Here is a 22,782-nt window from a genome sequence, read left to right as displayed (position 1 = left end):
TAAAAACGATATCATGAGCTAACAGACCAAAGAATGGATGTACCAAAGAATCAATAGACTGTCAGTAGGAACAATGCCATGCTTCAAGAATGTCCTTTTTCATTTCATTTTGCTCTACAGGGTGAAAGCTAAGAAAGGAATAAACTTGCAGAGTACAAGATCCCGGGATCTTCAATGGGTTGTCAACTCGGAGCTTCTAACGGGTGGCAAACACTCTACTGCAACAGTAGATGTGACAAAAGTCCAGGGGCTCCCTCACAGGTATAGTATTGTATTATACAATGAACTATGTTTGTTTCTGACAATGTCTGCAGAATCTGTAGCAGTCTATTCAACAACAAAACATAAGGCATCATTTTTTTTCCTATATACTGGATTTTATTAAATAATAATGTCTCTATCTATTGAATTGATGCATTATTTGATTGTTTGTCATCTTTATCAGTGACATATAGAGGACGTCTGTCCCCTAATTTATATAGGGGAGTCTCAGTGTATTCATACGTGGTATAGCCTCACGCTGATCTTCATCTTTCTCCGACAAGTAATATGTTTCTCCCTGTGAGCTTAGAAGGAAAGTTGATATGACCCTATACATTCATAGGATCTTAGAATCATAATGTCTTAGACACTTGGTGTTGGAGTGGTTCCTGCTCTTTGTGGCCAAAGGAGGCCAAAAGATTGGAAGTTGTAAAGCGCATAATGGAGTATTCCAGCCCCAAATGGATTTTTCATACCAATGACTTATACACAGAATAGGTCACCAGTGTGTTATTTGAGGGGATCCGACACCCAGATCCCATCCAGATCGGCTGTTGGTGAAGCCTCCTGGTGCTGGAAACTGTGGGGCCTGACACCCAGACCCCACTGGATCCTTATATGGACCCTGTTGAATTTGATATCTATTAGGGAAAAGAAGAACACCTATAATTCTGAAAGTGTCATAACTTACATTGGCTTTACAAAAAGACTAAGGGTGGATTCACACCTGCGCCCGATCTCAGCTTTGCAGGTTTCTGTCTTCTGCCTGAGAAACTGGACAGGAGACGGAAACCGGCAGTCAGTTTTCAAACCTATTCACTTGAATGGGTTTGCAAAGTGACCGGCTGTGAGCATCTTCTGGTCTCCGCAGTGAAACCGTATTTTTAACCGGACACAAAGTCGGACATGCAGGACTTTGTGTCCGGTTAAAAAAAAAATAGTTTCGCTGCGGAGACCAGAAGATTCTCACGGGCGGACACTGACTGCCGGGTTTCCGTCTCCTGACCAGTTTCTTGGGCAGAAGAAAGAAACCCACAAAGCGGAGAACAGGTGCGGGTGTGAACACGCCCTAAGGCCTTTTTCACATGACCGTGAAAAATGCCCATGTAGCAATGTTTCATGGCCTTTTTGAGAACAGATTGATTTCAGTGTAACAGATAAAAACTTATACAAAACAGGTACCATTTGGCCATCAAAAATGGAAAAACGGAACAGAAAGGATTCAACACATCGGTTAAAAACTGACATGAACACCCGCTAGTCCAACAAAAATGTCACTGTCATGTGAATAAGGCTTAAAGATTAAGCCTGTACACTTGGGGTCACTATATATCAGATACAGTATATCATCAAATCTGTTTGATACATGATAGATGCTTTTGATTTTCTCTGTCACAAAAAAACTGTTTATCTTATACAATAATAATAATAATAATAATAATAATAATAATAATAATAATGAAATAAAACATTGTGTTTGCCATGGGTATGTATAGAGACATGTATAAATTGTTTATTGCATGTATACATTTACACATAGCCATAACGACCAACATCAAAATATATATTGCTTTGGAAGACATCTTCTGGTATTGTAACAAAAAAATTAATATCTCATAATAAACTCATTCACTGTATAGGCAAATTGGACAAGGTTATGTACCTGATCCTATACCTAGATCTACTCTTTTACCCATAAAAGAAGGTTACAGTAGTTTCCATTGTGACTAAAATAATGTTATCTTATTACAAAATCTAAAAGCTTATTTTAAATACAGGTCTATGGGAGGAGAAATCCTAATTGAAGTGTAAACCCCCCGCAGGGAAGTGGTCCATGGCCGCTCTCGTCTTTCCTTCCATTAATATTTCATCACATTGTTTTTCTAAAAGGTGATTGCGATCACTTTAAATTCATCGTCTGTCTCTAACCTTTTGAAGGCCGATTTCAATCTGCATTGGAAATGGCACACAAGAACCTCGGTTTTCAGCAGACTGTGCTTGTTTCCAGAAGATGGCAATATGTAATATATAAACATGCCACACTATATCTATAAAAATCTGCAATGTCATTCCAAAAAGAAATAGAAGAAATTACTTTTATTGTGTGCAAGGTTTACAGCTATGAATAACATACCTGCTTAAGGGGATAAAGAACGTAGACTAGAAATAATTACTGCCATAATGAAAGGTCAACTTTCTTCCTTCAAGACAATATACTTAATACTTCTGTAACATATACTTTCAGGCCCTTCTTAGGCTAGTGAGTTAAAATTTAGTAACTTACTGAAGAGAACAGAAGACTTCTACTTTGCACAGGGTTATAGCTTCAAGCACAGACAAAGTTCAAAATCTTCTTTTTCTGTTTTTTTTTTGGTTTCCAACAAAAGTTACAGAAACGTACTAAAGGTATGTTCATATGGAGGTTTATGCAGGCTGAAAAAATCTGCTTCAGAAATTAGAGAATGGTTTTTGGTGTAGGTTTTGGTTCCAGCACACTGTATGGACCTAGAAAATGCAGGGTCCAAGCAAAATACGCTTGAAAAACTGCATCAAAAAATGCCTCACGTTTTTTTCCACCTCTCATTGTCAAAACAAATTCAAAACATTTGTAACATATATTAAACATAATAAATATATTTACATCACACAAAATTATCCCAACCCTTTTCCTAAACTGAAACTCATACACACTCCCAACTATGACACTGATCTAACATCCAAAGTCCACGTAATAGAAAAAGTCGACCCAAGGCCATGAAATTCAGAATTCCCCCTCCCCCATTAATACCCCTCCCCACCTTACTATACCATATTATGTCACCATATTATATTTCACCAACACAAGAAACATGAAGCCCAAGTTTGACACCTGCAAGCCTTACGCCCTACTATACTGACCAAAACAAAACATAAACCAATCACCAGTAACAGAGATAATAGGTTAAGGTACATTAAAGGAGAACCCCTTCCAAAGAAGAGTCCCCAACCTCTCATACTCTAGAGAGTGCACCTTCACCAGATCATCAAGAATGTTCTACAACCACCTTATCCACCAGGATGGAGTATGTCCGCTATGCATAGAGCACCAAATGCAGCAATTTGAGTCAAGAAGTAAGTAAATACATAAATAAGTTCCTAAGCAGCTGAGAAAGCATATATCAGTCTGCATGATATAGAAGATACCTGAAACCACCTCCAGAGGTGCTGTTGATTACATTCATAAAGGCTATGAACACATATGGCATAGAAAAATTCTATTTACATACAGAGTGACAATCGGTTCACTTGGGGACATGAGAAACAGAATCCCAACCCAGCTTAAAAAGTGGTTACCTAGACTATAATGGGGTCCGCTGGGTTTCCGCCCAGTTTCCACCCGGAAAATGTGGAGAGAAAAGTCCTGCAAGCAAGGCCTGTGATTGGGCCTTGGCAGTCATGTGGGAAAAGCCGATGTCATGACACATAGATCCAAGTGTAATGATGTGTTATGTTTATGCACCATCCCTGGTCATCCACTTATTATACTCTGGGGGTCTAAAAAGACCCCAGAAAATAACAGTGGTTCATGCGTGAAGTACACCAAACATTTTTGGCTCGATGTCAAACCATTCAGAGTGCATTGTAGAGGTCATTGTGCTGACCAACATCAGGCCTTCAGATAATTCAATAAATGAACCATTTCCTATTAAAAGCTGTTTTCAGAAATATGCAAATGGTTATGACATGGAATAGGTGTTTCATCTCCAGGGTTGAATTGTCGCTACCATACACTTTATAAACAGTCTCTTTCTATCCTACAGCTATGACTCTGCTTTTTGAATTTCTGCACATGCACCTGCCATTTTCTTTGGCTGGAGATCTTGGAGGCTGTGGCAAACCCCAGTACACTTGTGTCTCATTTGCTTATTCCTAAAAACATTTGTTTAATGCATATGCTGTGTGCTTTCCCACTGCCTGTGTAAAACATACAATGCAGATGCAGTGTAAAAAGACTCTTAAAGGGAGTCCAGATCCAAAATGCCTTCCAAACCAATAACTGTGCCATAATGCCTATGTGTATAGGCAAATCTTGTAAATCAAGCCACGCCCCCACAAGAATTAATGGACTGATAGTTACATAGTTACATAGTAGATGAGGTTGGATAAAGACATCAGTCCATCAAGTCCAACCTATAACCCTACAATCCCTACATTGTTGATCCAGGGGAAGGCAAAAACCCCATGAGGCTCATGCCAATTGCCCCATATCAGGGGAAAAGAATCCTTCCTGATTCCAATCTGATAGTCAGTATAAAAACCCTGATCATTATCTCTGCATTGCTGTATTGGTTTGTGGCCACAAAGGTATGCTTTACTTCTGTTAAAGGCTCCTGTGCAGCACTAGTAATGGTTTGAGAGGCGTTCTAGACTTGAGACATTCCCTTTAAAAATGAGATAACCATCTATTTTCTTGTTGGTCAAGCATCCTGAGAGAAGTTGTACTTTAAGCAATGGTATGTCTGCCATCTTAGAGTTTTATTTTGCTGTGCTATATGTAGGGCAAGGGTTGTAAAGCAAAATGCTTTAAAGTTATTATTATTACTACTACTACTAGTACTACTACTACTAATAATAATAATAATAATAAGACGCGTTTCGAACTGGTGAGACCTAAACTAATAGTGTGGGTAGATTGGATAGACTGTGTTGGGATCACGACTTGTTGATCATGTACCACTGTCATGCTGTAATATTTTTCAGTAGACACAGTATCATGTAATTCCTCCTCAGCAGGCATCTTTCCTGAAGCTCTCACCTGTTAGGTAGAATAAATTGTAGAAATCTTTTATTGACCCTGAGTTTTTACTTCTGGTAATGAAAGTTTCAGGAGATGTCATATTAAGGAATAAAGGTCTAGAAAATTCATTATTTAAAGAAAAAATCCCAAGGCGCATGGCTTTGCTGTTGGCAAGAAACCAATACAGCAGTCAGCAAGACCATAGTCTTATGAATACTTGAGAAAACCTTCATATAAACAGTTCCTACAGTATAAATCCATAAACTGGTTACGTGTATCAACCCTACGTCAACTTGAGTTTGGGACTGAGTGCAGTGTTGCACATTAAATCAACTCTTAAAGGGAGTGTATCAGTAGGAAAATGGTATCAAACTAATGACTTACCTGGTAGGGTTTCCTATACTCTTTCCAAAGATTCCTTTCTTATTCTGCATTGCAGCTCCATTTTTATCAACATTTTATTCTTATCCAAATTAGCTGAAAAAGTACTTTAGAGATCTTTCTTCTCTTGCTGGTGTTTCACTCTCTGTTCTAGATAACCGCCCCTAACTACAGACAAAATGTGACAAAGTAATGGATGCCGCTCAAACAATGGAGGTAGGAGCTGAGTAGCAGTTAAAGGCACTGATCTAGAGCAGCGACAAAAAGAGAAGCCCAGCAGGAGAAGAAATACCGCTAAACCCCTTTTCAGTCATTTATATAAAAATAAAATATTGATTTTCATTAAAATGGAGTTACAATGCAGAATAATAAAGACATCTTGGGAAAGTTTAGAAGCTGCCCTGCCAGGTACCTATAAGTTTCATACCAATTTTCCTTTTGATAGTCTCCCTTTAAGCCGGCCATACACATTAGACTGTTGAGTTCATCTTGATCAACTTTACTAACACACATGCATGGACAGTCATGGCAATGTTCTGAAAAAGGAGAAGGGAGAAAGCCACTGCCAGATACATTAGGAAAACATAAGGATCAGACATTTTAAATTTATCTGATCTTTATCTCTCCCAATATATAATGTCCTAGACAACCATGGACAGGATGAGGAATCCTCATCCTGTCCATGGTTGTCTATCCACAACACCCTAGGGTGTCTGGACCTTGCAGCTACCCATTACCAGAGAGGAACCCTCTGCACAAATCGGTTCTACTACCAGCATAGTAGTTGTGAACTGGTCACAACTAGCTAAGGTGAGAGTTTACATATTGGTATCCATACTGTTGTACCTTAACATACTTCACCATATGCAGCTCAGTGCTTTATTTTCTTTCTGTTTTTTGAGGAATATATAATGTCATGGGAGAGTTAGGAGGACTGCATACACATTAGGTGGTCACTTTCCAATGTTACAGTTGCAGGGTCTAGAATGCTCAGGTATAAGGAATTCTTTGGTAGGGTGCTAACACATGAGGCTACAAGCATGGTAGTTCCTTGAATGTATGCATTCCTAGGAGGTCTAGGCAAAATCCTGTGTTCATGCCCCTTCCTGTGAAGGTTAGTTTTAAGCATCACCACCTGTGTCCACATCAAGGCAGGGGGACTAGGGTTGGGGTTGCATTCAGAAGGGGCATATTTGATGAGTCGGAGGGTGTGTTACATGTGCCAGCACCACCTACTGAATCCACGACGAGTGAAATTCTCCATCCATACAAAGAGCCATCACTAGTGAATTTTCTTCCCTATCTTAACTAAATAGTTGCTTGGATCATAATTTCATTATTCGCTGATCACTTTCTTCCTTTCCTGTCACCTTTACCAGAAGAGGACCAGCTAAAATTGTTCCTCTTATTTATATAAGAGGGTCTAGAAAAGCTGCACCCCAGAGCTCAGTTTTTTGGACTGGAGCGATGACTGTAATAACCTGAACTGTACTTAAATTTTTACTTTTTGTTGAAATTTAAAGCAGATTGGGTCTCCTATGCTACCATAACTGAGCCCAGCAGAGAAGGGGGAGACACTGAGCCTGAGGATATATAGTTTTCAGTGATTGACAGCTTTTCTTGTAGGAGTGTATGTGGAACTTGTCAATCACTGTGTGTAGGCTGGAGAAGTAGGATTTCCTGTGAGTCTCGCTGCATTAAACAGCTTATTACCTGAAGATAGTGAATGGAATCACAGAAAACTATAAATCCCCAAACTCAGAATTCCCTCCCCTCTCTTACTGTATGCTGTTGAGCTACATATGATACCTGCCAAATTCTATTTAGTCATTTTTTTGTATTTAGTAACTTGCTCGCTGAGTTTCCTATCAAGCCTAATACAATCAGACCTATAAAATATATAGGTCCTAAGTTATACTATTAGTTTTTGTATTTGATGTAATGTTTGTTTCATTTTAGGACTGATGAACCTATTAACCCCATAATGCAGCTGGACTTCGAGATGGAGAATTTCACAAGCCAATCCGTGAAAAGACGCATAATGTGGCATCTAGAATACCAAGGTCAAAAACCCCCATCTGAAATGGAGAAAGCAGTGACAGAACTGACAGTGATCCAGAAGGATATTCGAGCTATAGTTCCTCTGGCAATGGTAATACATCTTCATAGTCCTCTGCTTTTAAAGGGAGCCTGTCATGTTCAGTATGCCTACCAAACAGATGACAGTGCATGGTAGGACACTCTGAAATGAAATGCTCTGAACTGCATAGAGATATGCACCCATTGGTTTCTAGTGAAACAAGTTTCAAGTGGTATCTAGATGCTGTGCAAATGCTGTAAGGGTGGTCTTAAGCCCAGCAAGCACTCCAGGATTAACTGGTAAATATTGCCTCAATACTTCTCTTTATCAACAGCCTTAGGGAAGCAGCACATGACTATGTTTCACCCGTGAAACACGGTTCCAGATTTACCGGCTTGAACTTTGTGCTAGGAGCAGGACTACTAGCAGTATAGTTATCTATGATGGTAGCAGTCCCAGCGACATACTGTCCCATATCAATTACAGTATGGAACAGTATGTCTCTGAGAGTCATGGACTGCTACCATCATAGATAACTATACTGGTAGGAGTCCTGCTCCCAGCATACAGTTCACAACGGTAAATGTGGGTGACACACAGACCATGTTTCATAGGTGAAACACAGTCGTGTGCTGCTGCCCTTAGTCCTTATTCCTATATCAGTGCTTCTAAGCCAAAACCAGGAGTTAGCCAAAAACACAGAATAACTACAAATATTTACAATATAACTTGAAAAGATTGTCTCCACTCATATATTTTGTCTGAAAAACTTGATGTAAAAAACTGAACAAGGCATCATGCACACAACTGTGTATAATTTCCTGTCCAGAAAATACGGCTCAGTGTTCAGTTTTTGCGGTCCGGGTGTCATTCGTGTGTCTTCAGCATCAGTGCCATACATCCACAAAAATACTAGTAACAGTGTGTCATCTGTATTTGTAGATCCGCAAAAAAAAAAAAACCCTGTTCTGCAAATACGGATTACACATGGATTACATGAGTATAAAATGTGTTGTTTTCCTTGTCCCATAGGCTTCTATGGGCTATTCCGTGCAAACACTGAACATGCTCACTGAAATAGCACACGGTCATGTGAATGAGGCCTTAAACACACTGATGTTTGAAGAAAGTCTTGGGCAACAACACTGTACACTGCAGTGATATCTTGTGCAAGTACATTTTATTGAAGACCTGGAGTGTATGAGATATCTGCTCTACAAGGCATTCATGACCTCACAGACATACTGAGCATGCACCACATACAATTCTAATTAAGCTTATAGTGACAACAGCTAATGCTAGAGTCATCAATTGGGAGCTTTGAACCTAATTTGCATACTGCTGTCATCATACTGCAATCACATACATCCCAACCATCAAGGATTCAGCAGGACAGTCCCTAATACCGGGTGCTGTCCCATTGTTCTGGATACTGAGGAAGTAGTTGAGTTGGCTACACTGGTGAAGCCAAGAACTGTCTGTTCATTGCTTCAGCATGCGTCGACCCCTGTCTCTTCTCCCAGCAGCTTGGAAGTGGACAGGGACGATGTACAGTAGTGACATCATTAAACCACATCTGCTGCTCCCGAGGTGCAGAGGCTCAGACTGGAGAGGACTGCAGGGGAAAGAGCCGAGATCAGTATTAGTTGTTTTGTTTGTGAGGTATATTAAGGGGAACATTATCCTGTTGGGGCATGTTAAGGGAGACATTATACTGTAGGGGTATATTAAGGGGGCATTATACTGTGGGATCATATTAAATGGAACCTTATACTGCGGGGCACCAAGAGGAGATATACTGTGGGGGCTGCAATGAAGGTACATTATGCTGTAGGGGCTACAAAAGGATAGTATATTGTGGGGGGACCACATAGGGCAATACTACTCTGTCAGGACCACTGATGGGACACTATACTGTGTGTGTGCACAAAGGGACATGGTACTTGAATTAAAGTGGCCGTGGGTGGGAGGCGACGCTTACAATACCAAAGTTTGTTTAGAATCCTCTTTCAATCCTTTGAAAGTTGAGAGTTTTTAAAGATCACAGAATCGAGGTTTCTTATAACAAATTCTGAGATTTCTAATATTTGTAAGAGGTTACTAGCTTATAAAAAGGGTCAAAGAAAACTTTTTGATGATACATGGTCCCCTTGGATCTCGCTATTCCCTCTACCCCATGACTAAACTTACAGGCTATATAAGTCCACCTTAACCCTTAGGGTAAGATCTAAGATCACACGATGTAACGTTGAGCATGATCTGGCACGTATACACATGCCGGCAGATGACGCGCTCAAAATGCTCCCATTGATTTCAATGGGAGTTAGGAGCGTATACGCTGTGTTATTTTGCACCTGTGATTTTGCGGCCTTAAACTCAATTTCTATTCCTATTTATTTTCCACTTGTCTCCCTGATTTTTCTCCCCATTGTCTATGTTTAGAAATTATATCTTATACGCTGCTGAGATAGATGAACATTCCATGTATAATGTTTTATTATGCTTGTCATATTTTATTTTTGTACCTCTGATTATTACATATTTTCATTACTTTTTACCTTGTTAATGTTTGAAAATTTTAATAAAATACATAAAGTTGGGCATTATGCAATTAATACACTATTAACGACAAAAATGGTATGTGCCAATATTAAACATGGTATGTGCCAATATAAAAAAAGATCTGTGCCAACATGTCTCCGATTTCCTTACCAAGCACTGTGAGTCATTAGGTCTGGACTTTACCTGACAAACTGATAATAACACTTTGCTTGCTTACTTTGGTGTTTTTTTTATTTGTTTCTTTGCCTTTTTGTGGAGTGTTTTGTATTTTTAAGGATAGCTCTGCTCTTGTTTTAACCCTCTGGAGAACGGACATCCAATGTATATACAATAATCTCTATTTCTCCTTTCAGGACACTGAGATAATTAACACAGCCATTCTAACAGGCCGGACGGTGGCCATACCAGTGAAGGTGCTGGCCATTGAAGTATCTGGACTCATCACGGACATTACCTCTTTTACAGAGTGTAAATCTAGCAATGAGGACATCATCAAGGTAATGGCAGCAAAGACACAAGGGGGGGATTACTAATATCCATTGGAAGCTGCAGTTGTGTCCTGCTATTCTGGCTTTTAATGGGAGCCTGTCAGTATGTGACAAGTAACCATGGGGCTAAACAGCAAAATGTGGACTTACAGGATAATGCTGTATTTGCACCATTTGTGGCCTAATTTTCAGCAATATTAATCCAGTCCTGTGGTGGAGGAAAATGATTCACATGAGACAAATTTATCCAAGAGAAGAGTCCATTCTGGCTAAATGAAGCCCTGACAGGGCTTCTAGCTACACAAAATATTTTATAAAGGGGGTAATTTTATTATAAAAACCTCCACAGTATAGAAAATAGGAATAAGTAGAGGATGAAGGACCTGTCTGGTGTCACAATTTTTCTGGACCTCTTCAGTAAAATGTATGATTTATCTTCTATAGTGGAGGTCAGCAACATCTGGCGCCTGTGCCAAGGTCAGCAACTCAGCCATATTTGCTCTCTAATGTTTAAAATGCTGCTTGTCCCCATAATCCCTCTCTCATGGACCATGTAAACACAGTCGGAAGGGAGGAAGCGCTAAGGGGGAAAGCATGAGCCATGACGTCCTACAGTCCGGGCTATGAGCTAGCCTACTCAGAGGACAGCAATTGCCTGTTCAATTTGTTTTTGTACCTTGAAGCAAGTGCAAAAGTAAAGTATGATTTGGCAGCTGAAGACGCTAAAGTGGATGTTTATTCACTTCAACAAGACTAGATAGATTTATATGGGTTTAGGTAACATAAAAGACTGGGCTATGTGAGGGACATCCTTTGCCCCACAAAGCCGGTTTACTGAAGAAAACTTGTTTTCAGCCAAAAGTTGTATCCACTAGATAAGAAGCATCTTAGCACAAAAAAAAGTCAAGGACAAGGATCAGATTGAAATGAAGTTTAATTAACCAGTTAATTGGTTATTGGTTATGATGCATTATATAACATTCATGTAGGGGTCTACATCCTTACCATTTACTGAATGGCACACTGACTTCTTCATCTTTGAGAACCAGCCCACAATACATAAAAGGTTGCTGACCCCTGTCTTATAGGTTGTCAACATTTGTGTGAGATAAGGTAGTGAGGGATGAGTTAGAAGTTATGGTTCCCTGTGATATCTACTATGATGAGCCATGATAACTTCCTCGTCATGCTAGAAGTTGTAGCTCTCTCTATTCTCCAATGATTTTCTGCACTAGGTGAGGTGTGTAATATAAGCAACTAACAAGGGCATCAGACGTCTTTCTGTGGTTTTGCATTACAAAAGCTCTGTGAAAAGACTGTGCCTTTCTTCACAGAACTTCTACTAATTTTCTCCATGTTAGCAGCAGTCATTCTACCTTCAACTTTTTAACCACCGGTGCTAAATTATGCCAAATATAGCATATCTTATATAAAAAGTCTATTTTTACTTTTTATCTGTGCAACCACTTCAGCATTGACCACAGCATATAATAGGTTAAATGACAAGTATGCTTTCTGTTTGATAATGGGGGCTATAAAAAAAAGTGATGTGAAAGCCACACTTTCTAGAGAAAGTCCACACTTAAGAGACTTCATCCTCACTCATCAGGGCCTCAATACCATATCGTATGTCTTAGTTACCACTCTGAGTGCTCCCTCCCCTTCAAATCAGCATAAAATAACCATTACATATATTACATACAACATCTGGCTGTGACCTTTCAGGCTGTGCCAGACCTTCCACAGACAGTCTACACCAGGAGTAGGCAACCTTCGGCACTCCAGCTGTTGTAAAACTACAACTCCCAGCATGCATACTTGTTCTGCTGTTCTTGGAAATTCCATGGAATAGAATGGAGCATGTTGGGAGTTGTAGTTTCACAGCAGCTGGAGAGCCGAAGGTTGCTGACCCGTGGTCTACACAATACAAATACAAAAAAAGAAAAGGTATCAAAAATAGGTCTAAAGGAAAAAATAGCTAAACATCAAAGTATAATGATATGGAATCAAGAAAACAAAAACAAAGAGCATATAAGAAACAAGGCCAGAAAATGATTTGTGTAAATTAGTAGGACTCCTCAAGTACAACCTCTCTATAGAGTGTTAAGAAAGTTACATTAGAGTGGCAACACAGTGGCTCAGTGGTTAGCACTGCAGCCTTGCAGCACTGGAGGCCTGGGTTCGATCCTGCCAGGAACAACATCTGCAAGGAGTTTATATGTTCCCCCGTGTTTGCGTGGGGTTCCTCCCATTCTACAAAGACATACTAATAGGGAAAAAAAATGTACATTGTGATCCCTATATGGGGCTCGCAATCTACATTAAAAAAAATATTACATTACATGAAGCATAATATAAGAGAATATTAGGGCCTTTTAGTACATTTACAGAGTCATAGTATAGGGTGGTATGAGGATGGGAATACTGATCTAATAAAGAATCATTTGTACAATCTGGTATCTATAATATTTAGACTGGCTCCATAATCGATAAAACAGTCAATTGACCAAAATACAAATCTATATGCAAAGTATCAGATGAACAAGCCATAAAGTGGTGTCCAGATTGCTAAACAAAATTCTTATCGGCAGTAAATAGACATGCCCACATGAGCTTACTGGAATGCCTTTAGAGGTATGGACAGTGGGAAGTAGCGGTACAATGTTAGTGCGCAAATATAATGCTGTAGTGGCATGTCTGGATTATATAGGATAAATCTGAGGTAAGTATGGCAGTATCCAAGGTTAACATGATTGTATGATCACATGATGACATAATTCTCATACTCGAGTCGCGGGACTGAAGTGACATATATTGTGGGGGGTGTGGTGAAATCAGGAGAAACTCCCACTGTATTCTCTTCGAGAATTACACAATGCAAACAGAAGTGGTAAATGGAAGGATGTGTGTAATTGTGTGTGTGCAATGTGGTGTCTTCCCAATATTTAGTGTACATAGATAAATCCAGCACTCTCCAGACAAAGGATGAATAAAATCTTCAAACTTTATTTCTTCATAAGATAAAAATTGAATCCATGTTCATGAAGATATCGCAACGGCAGACAAAGCGCATCACAGATGGATATTGCTACGTGTTTCGGAACATCGTTCCTTCCTCATGGCATGCCATGAGGAAGGAACGATGTTCCGAAATGCATAGCAATATCCATCTGTGATGCGCTTTGTCTGCCGTTGCGATATCTTCATGAACATGGATTGAATTTTTATCTTATGAAGAAATAAAGTTTGAAGATTTTATTCATCCTTTGTCTGGAAAGTGCTGGATTTATCTATGTACACCAAGTTTCCTTGACCGATTCGAGTCCATCGGTGTCCGTGCATCCCGGAAAAGGAGTGTGTATATATACATGACAAGTGGGTGAGCTGGACATTTTATTTATACTGTGTCTTCCCAATATGCCTTCCTCTTTTTCAGTAAATGAATGCTGTCACCCCCATGTCTTGGAAGAGGGATCTGTTCCAAGACTTAAAACTTGAATTGAGACAATTGGTGACCTGCTTTGTGACAATAAAAGGGTAATAGAAATAGGAGAGTTTTGGTATGAATTGTCTATGACTTATGCTTTGAGATTCTATCCTTGAGTAGACTGGGTTGTGTCTCCCAAATATAATAAGCGGCATGGTCATTTAATGAACTATCAAAGATGAATCACAGCTGAAGTAACCTTTAATATCGATAGTTTTCCTGGCTGAGGATGACAGACTGTATGACCTTTTTGGACATGGCTGTATTGTGGACAGTTGAAGGCATGGAAAAGTGCTTCATTTTTGAGTCCAAAGGAATTGTTCTTGTGAAAGTCTTTTAGCAGATCTGCTTTAAATAGTTTGTTCTTCAGGTTACTTGGTCTTCTAAAGCAAGGAAGGAATGGTTTGAAGAAGGAGATTATAGTGGGGTAGCCCTTCTACAGAAGTGACCATTGGCAGCGAATAATATTGTGTACCTTGTATGAAAACTAATGGAATTTATGTACAAAAGGGATTCTTTATGGGTTGTCTGGTCTGAGTGTCGGTTTATAATTGAGGCTATTATCAAAGACTTGTTTTCTTTATCCCCTTTGGCAGAATTTGGTACACGTGTCTCTAATTGGTGGTGGTAATGTACCTGACCCATTGGAATTGGAATGTGGGAAGGGACTTCTTGGTAGTAGGCGATGGACTGGAGAAGTGGTGAAGATTATTCTGATCAGTTGATTTTGTGTAAAGATTGGTCCACAGTTTGCCAAGTCCCTTAATAACCTCTATATCCAAAAAGCTGATTGTGTTGGGAAATTGCGACTCGCTCCATATTGAATTAAGAAAGTAATGGAGTTCACAAAAGGTGTTCAAGGACCCCGCAAAATACAAAAAATATCATCAATGTATCTTTCACAAGTGTACAATGTGGTGCCTGCTGGGGAATGAATTAAGACTCGCATTAGATTTGCCAATCTTAATAAATTCCCCCTAAACAGTATTTGTTGGCAATAAATACTCTGGAATAATTCTGTATTTGTATATAATAAATAGCTATGTTTGTAAAACCTATTAAGCCTTTAACTAAACTATTTATGTCTCTCTTGTAGTCAACAAATTTCTACGGTTTTTGTGCTTGCATCTTTCAGTGCACTCTTTGTGTGTTTTTGCTATATAGGCTGCACTCAGTAAATGTTCGAGCTTTCTTTCCAATTACGCTCTCAAGACTGTTAGCACATCACTGCTGGGCTAAGGGCACACTATAATTTCAGAGCCTCAACATTTTCTTTTCTGCAGTCCTAATCACACTGTCATGTCTTTCTAATCTCTAGGTTGCTGACCTACATAGATTTCTTCTGGTAGGTTAGCTAGATAAGAGTTACCATGACTGTCATTGATCATTGCTCTTAAACTATGTCAAATACCCACCAATTTCTATCCATAGCCCCCAGTGGATAATAAAATAGAATTAATATGATTATGTGGACTATGTTAAAACATATTACTTACTAAAAGTGAATCTAAAAACTCCCAGAGTGTTATGATACACTAGAATTCAGTCGAACTATTCCAGACCCTACTTCTGCTTGCCCTGAATATGATCAGGGTCACCGGGGCTTGTTAACTGTTCCTGCTGCTACAGAAATATTTATTGCTAGGGCTTCAAGATTTTACAGACAGCAACGTGATTAATAATAATGATTTGTAGGTTATTTCAGTTTGGAACTATAATTTAAAAAGGTGGCAATATCAATTCAAGTGCACATGACTCATCAATAATAATAAGCCCTAGTGTGAATGGTTTCATAAGTGAGAGTAGCTTAAGAATCACTGACTGCAATAGAAAAACATTCATATAAAATACCTAGTAGCTTCTAAAACAGGAGGACCTATGATCACCTCTTCCAACTCCATATCTTAATGTGATTTAATAGGCTCCTTTCCATAGATTCATTTCAATGGGTTTTTTAGGCAAACCACTGGTGTCTGTATGCAGCCGCTCTGCCATGAAAATGCTTTTTTGCACCGACACAAAGTCTGGCATGTCCGACTTTGTGTCCGTGCTAAAAAAACAGTTTCACGGTGGAGAGGCTGCATACGGACACCTGCAGTTTGCTCTAAAAACCCATTGAAATGAATGGGTTTTTAAACCGCAAGCCGTCCTCAATCTGTTTTTGTGCAATTTTGGCGAAATCACGACTGAAGACTCAAATGTGAATGCCCCCTAACATAGTAGATAACACTGGATAAAAACACAAGTTCAACCTATAAACCTACCAAGATAATCCAGGGGAAAGCAAAAAATCTACATGAAGCCGGGGCCCCACAGATTGGAAACGCAGGGATCTGCTCGTGGTGGAAACGCCGTAGAAAAAAATCACAGCATTTTATAGTAAGTGCAGGATGGATGGGATTCTAGCAAATCCCATGCCCACTTTGCGGTAAAAAATTTGGTGCAGACACGCCGCGATTTTAAAAACTGGCACGGTTTTGGAAATTGCAGCATGTCAGTTATATCTACGGAAACACCGGTGGTTTCCCCATAGATATAATTGTAACAGAAAGTTACGGAAGAAAACTCTGAACTTTCTGTTTAAAGCGCTGCGGGAAGAACCAGGATGGATTACCGCAGAGATTTGTCCCACAGCACTTTATGGCAGCGGGATGTCCCATGGGACTGTAGCCTGAGGTGGAAAAAAAATTCTTACCAACTCCAATTATGACAATTGGATTAAGTCCCTGGATCAACATCCTATCCCAAAAAATTTCTAACTCCCCTTCCCATTTACCTAAGCCAGTTTTCTGGCATAAGTAAATTACGAAACCTATTCCAGCTGCTTGCTAGAATAGGTCTCAGTCTACTTTTTTTTACAAAAAAAAAAAGTTTCAAACTAAAAAGTAAATGCTAGGCTCCAGGCTAAACACACACCATTTTGTAGTTTTTTGAACCAAAGCTAATGGTGAATTCACAGGATATAGAGGAAGTCACTTCTGGCTTTGACTTGGTTTTGCATCAAAAACTGATACAATAATTTTTTATTTTTTTTTCCAAAACAAATGAGTGTGAACTCTTTCTTAGAGTATGTCCACATATGATACACTCATTGTACATTAGCAAAAACTGTTGGCAGCTGACCCACTGCAATGTACAGCAGCAAAGGGGATGAGATTTAACCTATATTCACATGACAGTGAAAATTGTCTGTATGACAGCTGCTTTTTTAATAGCCCTCACACTGCAGAATTAACAGGATTTTATGGGACTAAGAAAATGTGACTAAGGTTAAGGCCCCATGTAGTGGGCCGCAGGAAAAAAACGATGGGGAAAAACTGTGGTGGCAACAGCCGCCCCTTGTGAGCGAACCATCTGTGAAGAATTGACATGTTTCACATGTTCCATTTTGCACTTCTGTCATGTGAATTTAGCCTTACCAGACCTTATATATATATATTTTTTTTTTTAAATTGTCCTCAGGTCTTTATAAGTTATGCCTGTGTATAACAAAACTTGTAAAGCAGGGTGGGATAGATTTACTGAGATAAATGTGGCAGAATTCCAAAAATACGGGTGTGTATGTTTTGCACCACATTTCTAATGAGTGTTTTATATATTTTTTGCTCAAGAAATTGCACCAAATGGAGATTGGTGTCAGATAGACGTTTCTGAAAATGTATCAGATTTATCACACTGCATGTGCTACTGTGATAAATTGTGCTCATGTTTATATTGCCTGATCTAAACAAGAGACACGTAAACTTCACATCATTCATTTGCTAAATATTTGAGGGTTCCTCTGTCATTTTCACTTCAGGCCAAACTTGTTCAGTCTGATCCAAAACTGCTATTATTATACTCTGGGGTGTCTTCAGACCCCAAAGTATAATAAGCAGAGTCCCAGGAGAGTTGGGTAGCCATAACAAATACAAAGACTAACAGTCTTATCTATCCTGTACTCCGTTATAGAGCAGTGGTCACATGGCGCATACCAACATCATGATGCTTGATGCCGCCATGCCTCTCGTGACTGCTGGGGCCCAGTCATAGTCTCTGGTATCATTCAAGCAAGAAAAGTACATTGAGGATGGCCGGACACCACAATGAAGCCCATGAGAAGTGAGTAAGACTGTTCATTATTCATTGTTTACTCACCTCTCCTGGGCTTCAACATATTGTACTTGTATAATAGTGGATAGTGGGTGGCTAGCCACTATGTAGTGGTTCGCTCATTCTTAATCTTAACATGCTTACGCTTTTTACACTGTGTAACTATTAGATAGCATTAATACATTCATTCCATCATATTCTATTCCATCTTTACTATGTATACAATGTTAACAGAAGTGATAAAGCCAGTGCTTTTATATTAATGGAAGGCCGCACCCTATTAATGCATCACCTTATTAGCAGTATAGTCTGCAGACTTCATTACAATGTATAAGGATGATCAATTCAGGAGAGCCGCCACAGTTTCTTGTGTATGTCGTTTCTAAAAGATATGAGGTCACATAGCAGATTAGCTGCAGCCATCTGTAATTGGCACAATATCAGCTAAGTGTCTCATCTTCAAGCAGCTGCTTGTACCTGCCTGACTCCGCACTAGGAATGCTTCCATTTGGACACTATTACAACATGTCCTTAATGATAATGGGTATCCATGGATACCTGCAACTTTCCTGATGCTGAGCTGTGACTGCTCCATACGCAGGGTTAACTCACTAGGCTGAACTTAAAATACTTTGCTTCCACTTGTTTAACTAAGCTGTCAATTCATCACTGAGATTAGCAAGGTCTCCTTTAAGGTCAAACTAATGCATCAGGCTTAGCTCACTGTGCGCATTGGAAATGGAGAGAACTGACTACAAAATAGCTCTCGGATAAAAGAATGTATTTAATCCTTCACATTTCTTCTTGGCCTTTTGACTCTTGGTTATGGTTAATGTTTCCTTGGTGTATATTTTCACAATTTTTCACTATATCACTTTAGAGGCTTGGGCTATTTTGAGCAATGTATTTTTTTTTTTGTTTCCTTTTTGTATTCTTTATAGACATGACAGTTCATAACATGGAACTGTAACTTTAACCCCTTCCGTTTTTTTATGTTAATTTTTTGTACTTTTTTTGACAAATTGTACTTCGTAGTGGTATCATTTAATATTTTTTACAATGGGAAGCTGGAAAAAAATTCAGAATGGAGTAGAATTTGAAAATTGTTTGAGCGACTCTAATTACAGGCTTTTTTCAGGTTTTTCGCTGTACAGCCAATATGGCATGTCATCTGTATTCTGAGTGTTCGTACAATTCCAGAGATGCCACGTTTAGACTAAGGCCCCATGTGGCATCCCGCACCAAATAGCGCTTTGGGTAAAACCATGGTGGTAATGTATTGTGGTTCCTTCTGCAGCTCTTTGCACAGAAAGTTTGCAGAGGTTTCCCCTGTGGACTTTCTGTTTCAATTATAACTATAGGAAAACTGGCGGTGCCCATGTTAACTAAGGCACTGATTATGGGCATTTCTGCGGCGGCTCCTGAATGGCTGCCATATTTAAATACCCGAGATTTGCCATATTCTAAGCGGGTGTTCACACATAGAAATTTGATGCTAAATTAGATGGCAAAATCTACCTCAAATTCCGCCTGAAATCTGACTCCTATTCAACTCAATGGGAAGAAGTAGCTGATTTATTCATCTAGTGGAAAAAATAAGCATATTGCTCCTTGTTCAGGCAGATTTAAGCAAATGTCAGTAAAGGGTTAATCTACACTATCATAAATGTATATATTTGGAATTGACATGTGTAATGGGCAACAATGTGGACCCACTATTCTACTACTAAGGCCGTTGTCTAAGCAGATCCTCTGGTTTTCACCCTTTAAGGCTAGTTGCAGATGACAGTGTGTATTTTGCTGTCAGAAAACTAGTAACTAGACTTCCATTTTTGTGGACAGAGTATCTTCAGTGTGTGTTCAGTTTGTGTTCAGTGTTTCTTCAGCATCAGTGAAGTATGTCCGCAAAAACGGACAGAGTGTATTCAGTGTGCCATCAGTGTGTGATCCTAGTTTGCGGATCCACCATAAAAAACATAGGTGACATCTAATTATATCCCTATATTGTCTGCAAAAACGGATGGCACACTGTTGATCAGTGTGCCGTCCTAGGGGGCATGGGCTTCTATGGGCGAGTCCATTCCACAAAAACTGAACAGAATAGGACATGTTCTATCTGATGTAGTGCAGAATCACAGCTCACACAAAGATCAGTGAAAAACATGGTCGTGTGCATGTACTCATGGAAATAAATGGGTCAGTGTGCTATCCATGAAAAACAAGGATAGCACACAGATTTCAGCCATGGTCGATAAGGGGTCTAACTTCCATTCTGGAATGTGGACTTTGCTGTGGGGAATCTGACAGATAGCTACCACCTGAGGTGATCCCAATTTGGTAGCTGCTGACCAAACAGGTTGGGACTTTGATGTGGTGTATCACAGAAACAGACAAAGTGCATAGTGTAAACACATATGTAGTACAGACCAAATTTGTGCACAGACTAAGACTAACAGAAATTCAGAAAGTGGAATTGTGTGTCAAAGCAAATAGTGACATCATCATACAGGTAGCAAATATCTTTTTGCTGTTTACATTCCTGACTGTAGTGAGATCAGTCAGTGTAGCAAGTAAAGGTTAGTGACCAGTGATTATTGCAACAGTAGCCATCTGATATTGCAGAGTTACTAATAGCTGAATACTCACTAACGCCAAGTTCACATCTGAATTCGGTAATCCGGGGACCCCCTCGAACGGACTATCAAACGCATTGGCAAGCAGTGTGCAGTGGAAGCACACGGACCCTATAGACTATAATGGGGTCCGTAATGGGGTCTGTGTGCTTTCCACGTGGTGTCCGCACGTAACATGTGGACAGAAAAGTACTTCACAATCTACTTCCTGTCCACATGACTCGTGTGGAGACTGTGCAAAAAGCACATGGACCCCATTATAGTCTATGGGATTTGTGTACTTTCACTGTACACCACTTGCCAATGCATTCACTGAATGGATTACGGAACACAGATGTGAACCAGTCCTCAGAGACATTTATTATTATGTTGCTGTGGATGACTCATTGGAATGTGGTGCATTTTATATGGACGATATAAATAGTTGTCACAACATTGGTCTTTTGTTGTTCATTCTTTTGTGTGAATTACTTACATATTTTATTTGTAGCATGTTTTTAAGTATGTATTGTCGTTTCAGACATTACAGACTACTGGCTATTTATTTGGTTTGAACAGAGCACAAGTAATGCAGAAATTGAGCAGCAATATGTCGATCTAACTTATGGCATCAGTTGCCAATTTAACTTTAGCCAGAACAAGTCAACCAAAACCTATCAGAAATTTGTAACATATGGATAATTTGGAATTTACAATTCATAAGCTTAGTTCTGGATCAGATACATTAGCTCTTGCATTGTTTATTTACACTTATAATGGAACACGTAATAGGAATATATAGCCAAATTGTAAATGTATTTATTCCAAGAGATTTTTTTCTAATCAGTTTTTATGTTTAGATTATAGACAGCATTTAGTGAGATGCTTTACACCACAGTCATGGCCATAGGCACTAGTAGTCAAGAGCCCCAACTCACTGAAGTCTATTAGAGACTTCTCTATGCACGGAAGAGGAATAGATAAACTGTGTCTTCATATATTAACAGTAGTGGATGCTGTGATAGATCTGTGATGTTATCTCTAGAAGTGTTATATTTTATTGTAATCCTGTGCGAATACGTGATTTTATAATAATCCACCAACAGCATAACAATTTACAATGACATTTCAGCCAGTTAATCCTTCAGACTTTGTAAAGCAAAGCATATTGACACAATATAAGTGGAAAATAGTGGACCATAGTATATCATATAGTATACTGTCACAAATACAATAAATAAGTATATATCACAGTAATATATGTAGAAATATGTACATAAGGAAAAACAGCCACTCTTGTCTGTATGATCTGTAAGTAGTAGTGGCATATTATCAAAGAGAACATACATCATCAAGGTACAGCCAATATACAGTGCCTACAAGTAGTATTCAACCCCCTGCAGATTTAGCAGGTTTGATAAGATGCAAATAAGTTAGAGCCTTCAAACTTCAAACAAGAGCAGGATTTATTAACAGATGCATAAATCTTACAAACCAAAAAGTTATGTTGCTCAGTTAAATTTTAATAAATTTTAAACATAAAAGTGTGGGTCAATTATTATTCAACCCCTAGGTTTAATATTTTGTGGAATAACCCTTGTTTGTAATTACAGCTAATAATAGTCTTTTATAAGACCTGATCAGGCCGGCACAGGTCTCTGGAGTTATCTTGGCCCACTCCTCCATGCAGATCTCCTCCAAGTTATCTAGGTTCTTTGGGTGTCTCATGTGGACTTTAATCCTGAGCTCCTTCCACAAGTTTTCAATTGGGTTAAGGTCAGGAGACTGACTAGGCCACTGCAACACCTTGATTTTTTCCCTCTTGAACCAGGCCTTGGTTTTCTTGGCTGTGTGCTTTGGGTCGTTGTCTTGTTGGAAGATGAAATGACGACCCATCTTAAGATCCTTGATGGAGGAGCGGAGGTTCTTGGCCAAAATCTCCAGGTAGGCCGTGCTATCCATCTTCCCATGGATGGATGGACCAGATGGCCAGGCCCCTTGGCTGAGAAGCAGCCCCACAGCATGATGCTGCCACCACCATG

At 39.3% G+C, this 22,782-nt stretch overlaps 1 protein-coding gene across 2 annotated transcripts in view; it reads left to right on the top strand.

Annotated features, from left to right (window-relative positions):
- The window catches only part of TMEM132E (transmembrane protein 132E), a 391,321-nt gene that overhangs the window by 319,162 nt on the left and 49,377 nt on the right, over positions 1 to 22,782 (top strand). For both annotated transcript variants that reach the window (XM_075264860.1, XM_075264861.1), the window contains exons 3-5: positions 121 to 261; positions 7,379 to 7,571; positions 10,415 to 10,558. In XM_075264860.1, the coding sequence (XP_075120961.1) occupies positions 121 to 261; positions 7,379 to 7,571; positions 10,415 to 10,558 (478 nt within the window). The remainder of the gene's footprint in view (positions 1 to 120; positions 262 to 7,378; positions 7,572 to 10,414; positions 10,559 to 22,782) is intronic.

This window comes from Leptodactylus fuscus, chromosome 2 (assembly GCF_031893055.1).
Source record: "Leptodactylus fuscus isolate aLepFus1 chromosome 2, aLepFus1.hap2, whole genome shotgun sequence".
Taxonomy (NCBI): domain Eukaryota; kingdom Metazoa; phylum Chordata; class Amphibia; order Anura; family Leptodactylidae; genus Leptodactylus; species Leptodactylus fuscus.
This window is presented reverse-complemented; position numbering and strand designations above follow the sequence as displayed.